Raw genomic sequence first — 2,424 nt, forward strand, 5'->3', positions numbered from 1 at the left:
CCAGTGGACCAGAAAACAACAGCATTTCCAGTGTTTCAGTGTCCCTGCTGGGGTACCACCTCCCCTGAGACTGTGAGGGGCTGGGTAACCTGCAGGGAAGCACAGGATCCTCTATTCCCCTGACATTAGGGTGATGTTGGGGAGTGGGGGAAGTTTGTTAAATTGGCCAGTGCCCTGAAGCCCTGGGTACTTTTTCATCCGTGCATCTTGAAAACTGGCAGAGGGCAGGAACCCCTGGTAATGGCCAATGAACAGCAGCAGTGGCCCTAAGGTTCTACCAAGAATTACAGAGAAGGCCGGTGCCGCCTGCCCTGGAAGAGACTTTAATTTCATTTTGTAAGTGGGGACACAGAGGCCTGTGTGTGAGGGACTTGTCCAAGGTAAGACAATGGAAAGTGGCAGGGCAGGGAGAAACCAGGCTCTACACTCAAGCTCAGCATCCCTCCCAGCCTCCCACACACAACACACTGACACAGAAGCCGGCCCTGATTCATAATTTAATGGCTGTGCAGGCCTTGGTCTCTTATTTCTGCCGCTCACGGGCCCACTGCTCTGGGGTCAGGGTTTTCTGCTCAAAGGCATGAATGTGCAGAAGCTCTTCCGCTAGGCACGTGTTCACCAGCCTGGGGGAGAGATGGGGTTAGGAAATGGAAGGCCGGGGCCTGAGTCGCAGCCTCCTAAGGTAGGGTGACCCAGGAGACTGGAGGTGTCCTCCAAATTGTGTCCCCGGGACCTGGGAACCAAAGAGGCAGAGGGCCTAAGTCTCAATACAGGGGCCACGAAGGCGGGATCCTTGGGGTCGTGGTTCACGGTGCAGGGCCGCACTGACGGGGGCGAGGGACTTAGGTGTAGGGGAGTGGCCAGGGTTGGGGTCCCGGCGCTGGGATGGCGCTGAGCGAGGTATTCCCGAGGCCTCACCGGTGTCTCTGAAGCAGTGGCTTCCCCTCGAACTTGGCCGACACCACCAGGACTCGGAAGCTGGACGCGCAACGGTTGGGAGTCGTGTCCTCGACCTCCTATGGGGCAGAACGGTGGGGAGAGTGTGAAACCCGCCCCTCAGGCGCGCTTTCCCCCTTGGGCGAAACCGGGCCGCACAACTCACCACATGCTCTGCCTCCAAGTCCCGCTGCAGCTTCTCCCGGAGGTATTCGGCGCTGAGTTCCATTGCGGTAACCCAGAAAGGGCGGCAGCCTAGCCGGGATAGAACCCCCGCTCCGACCCCAGCCACACTGCTTCCGCCCTTACTGACGCCACTTCCGCTGAGGACTCTACTTCCGCCCTTACTAAAGCGTCCGTAAACACAGCACTTCCGCCCTCACGCAAGCCCAGCTTTCCAACGGTCCTGGGTTTCCGCGCTTACCGTCAGCCCGCCAGTCGGAGTCTGCACAAGGACGGGGTCGAGCGCTTACAGGTGTCCGCCGCCTGCACCCCAGCCTGGGTTCTGTGGGCCCGTTTGGACACCCTACTCCAGCCAGGAGAGGCTGCGCGAACCTGCATTGCTGCGGCCTCTACGGTACCCCGGGGTCGCCCCCAAACGCTTTCTCCGAGACAAGCATTTTGCTGCCCTGGCAGCTCAGCCCTCCCTGAGGTCACAGGCCCCAGCAATCAACCCACAAGTCCCGATGGGCCCTGCGGGGGACGCGGCAAGGCCCGGGCGCTTCTTCGGCGTCTACCTGCTCTACTGCCTGAACCCTCGGCACCGGGGGCGCGTCTACGTGGGGTTCACCGTCAACCCTGCTCGTCGGGTCCAGCAGCACAACGGGGGCCGCAAAAAAGGCGGGGCCTGGCGGACCAGCGGACGCGGGCCTTGGTAAGAAGGACTGGATTTCTGTTTGGAGAAGGGCTTCAAGGAGGAGGCGGGGCTCGGAGGAGGAGAGGCCTGCCGAGAGAGGCGGGGCACTGTGGTGGCTGAAAGCCGGGCTGGGGTTGGGGCCCTGGTGACGAGGGCGGGCCTATCACAGGGGAGGAGCGCGGTGGGAAGGCGGAGCCCTGTGAAACTCAGCCGTGGGACTATGGCAGGGGTTGGGTAGGAAGGGGACTGATCATCTAGGCTTGGTCCGGTGACAGCGGGCTGATGAACAAGGCGGGGGTTGGAAAAGAGAGAGCCTGCAAGGAAGAGGAACTGAGGAGGGCAGTTAAGTACCTGTGCTGGAGGCGGGGCCTGAGGTTGACAGGTGCGAAGGGACGTACCTCCACAAAGGGGGCGGAGCCTCGCGGAATGGGCCTGAAGCCGGGCGTGAGAACTCCACTCTCGGGTAGGACTGGGGGCGAACCATGGCGAAGGGATTCGGCTTGACACCAACCGGTTGGGGCGGGGTCTCATGGGCCACGTCCTCGTTCTCGTCCCCAGGGAGATGGTGCTTATCGTGCACGGCTTCCCTTCCGCCGTGGCCGCCCTTCGGGTAAGAAAGGAGACGGGGGGGG

At 61.9% G+C, this 2,424-nt stretch overlaps 2 protein-coding genes across 3 annotated transcripts in view; one reads left to right on the plus strand and one right to left on the minus strand.

Annotated features, from left to right (window-relative positions):
* Nucleotides 1–484: 484 nt before the first annotated feature.
* BOLA2B (bolA family member 2B) lies at nucleotides 485–1,594 on the minus strand. The gene is made up of 3 exons (XM_008685234.2): nucleotides 1,103–1,594; nucleotides 919–1,016; nucleotides 485–623 (listed from the first exon to the last, which is right to left on the minus strand). The coding sequence occupies exons 1-3, from the start codon at nucleotides 1,163–1,165 to the stop codon at nucleotides 524–526; spliced, it is 261 nt and encodes an 86-aa protein (XP_008683456.1). The 5' UTR covers nucleotides 1,166–1,594; the 3' UTR covers nucleotides 485–523.
* A 22-nt stretch (nucleotides 1,595–1,616) lies between these two features.
* Nucleotides 1,617–2,424, plus strand: part of SLX1A (SLX1 homolog A, structure-specific endonuclease subunit) — a 2,672-nt gene continuing 1,864 nt past the window's right edge. For both annotated transcript variants that reach the window (XR_005836011.1, XM_040635133.1), the window contains exons 1-2: nucleotides 1,617–1,810; nucleotides 2,351–2,402. Coding sequence is in view for 1 of the 2 variants with exons in the window: in XM_040635133.1 (XP_040491067.1) it covers nucleotides 1,623–1,810; nucleotides 2,351–2,402 (240 nt within the window). In the remaining variant the exon portion in view is untranslated. The remainder of the gene's footprint in view (nucleotides 1,811–2,350; nucleotides 2,403–2,424) is intronic.

Source organism: Ursus maritimus, unplaced genomic scaffold (assembly GCF_017311325.1).
Source record: "Ursus maritimus isolate PB19 unplaced genomic scaffold, ASM1731132v1 scaffold_2, whole genome shotgun sequence".
In the NCBI taxonomy this organism is placed as follows: Eukaryota; Metazoa; Chordata; class Mammalia; order Carnivora; family Ursidae; genus Ursus; species Ursus maritimus.

Excerpts from the sequence above, each read along its gene's own strand:
- BOLA2B (XM_008685234.2), bottom strand. The coding sequence starts at position 1,165 with ATGGAACTCAGCGCCGAATACCTCCGGGAGAAGCTGCAGCGGGACTTG. Across the intron at positions 1,017-1,102 it reads ACTTGGAGGCAGAGCATGTG|GAGGTCGAGGACACGACTCC; the intron begins GTGAGTTGTGCG and ends TCTGCCCCATAG. Across the intron at positions 624-918 it reads CCACTGCTTCAGAGACACCG|GCTGGTGAACACGTGCCTAG; the intron begins GTGAGGCCTCGG and ends TCTCTCCCCCAG.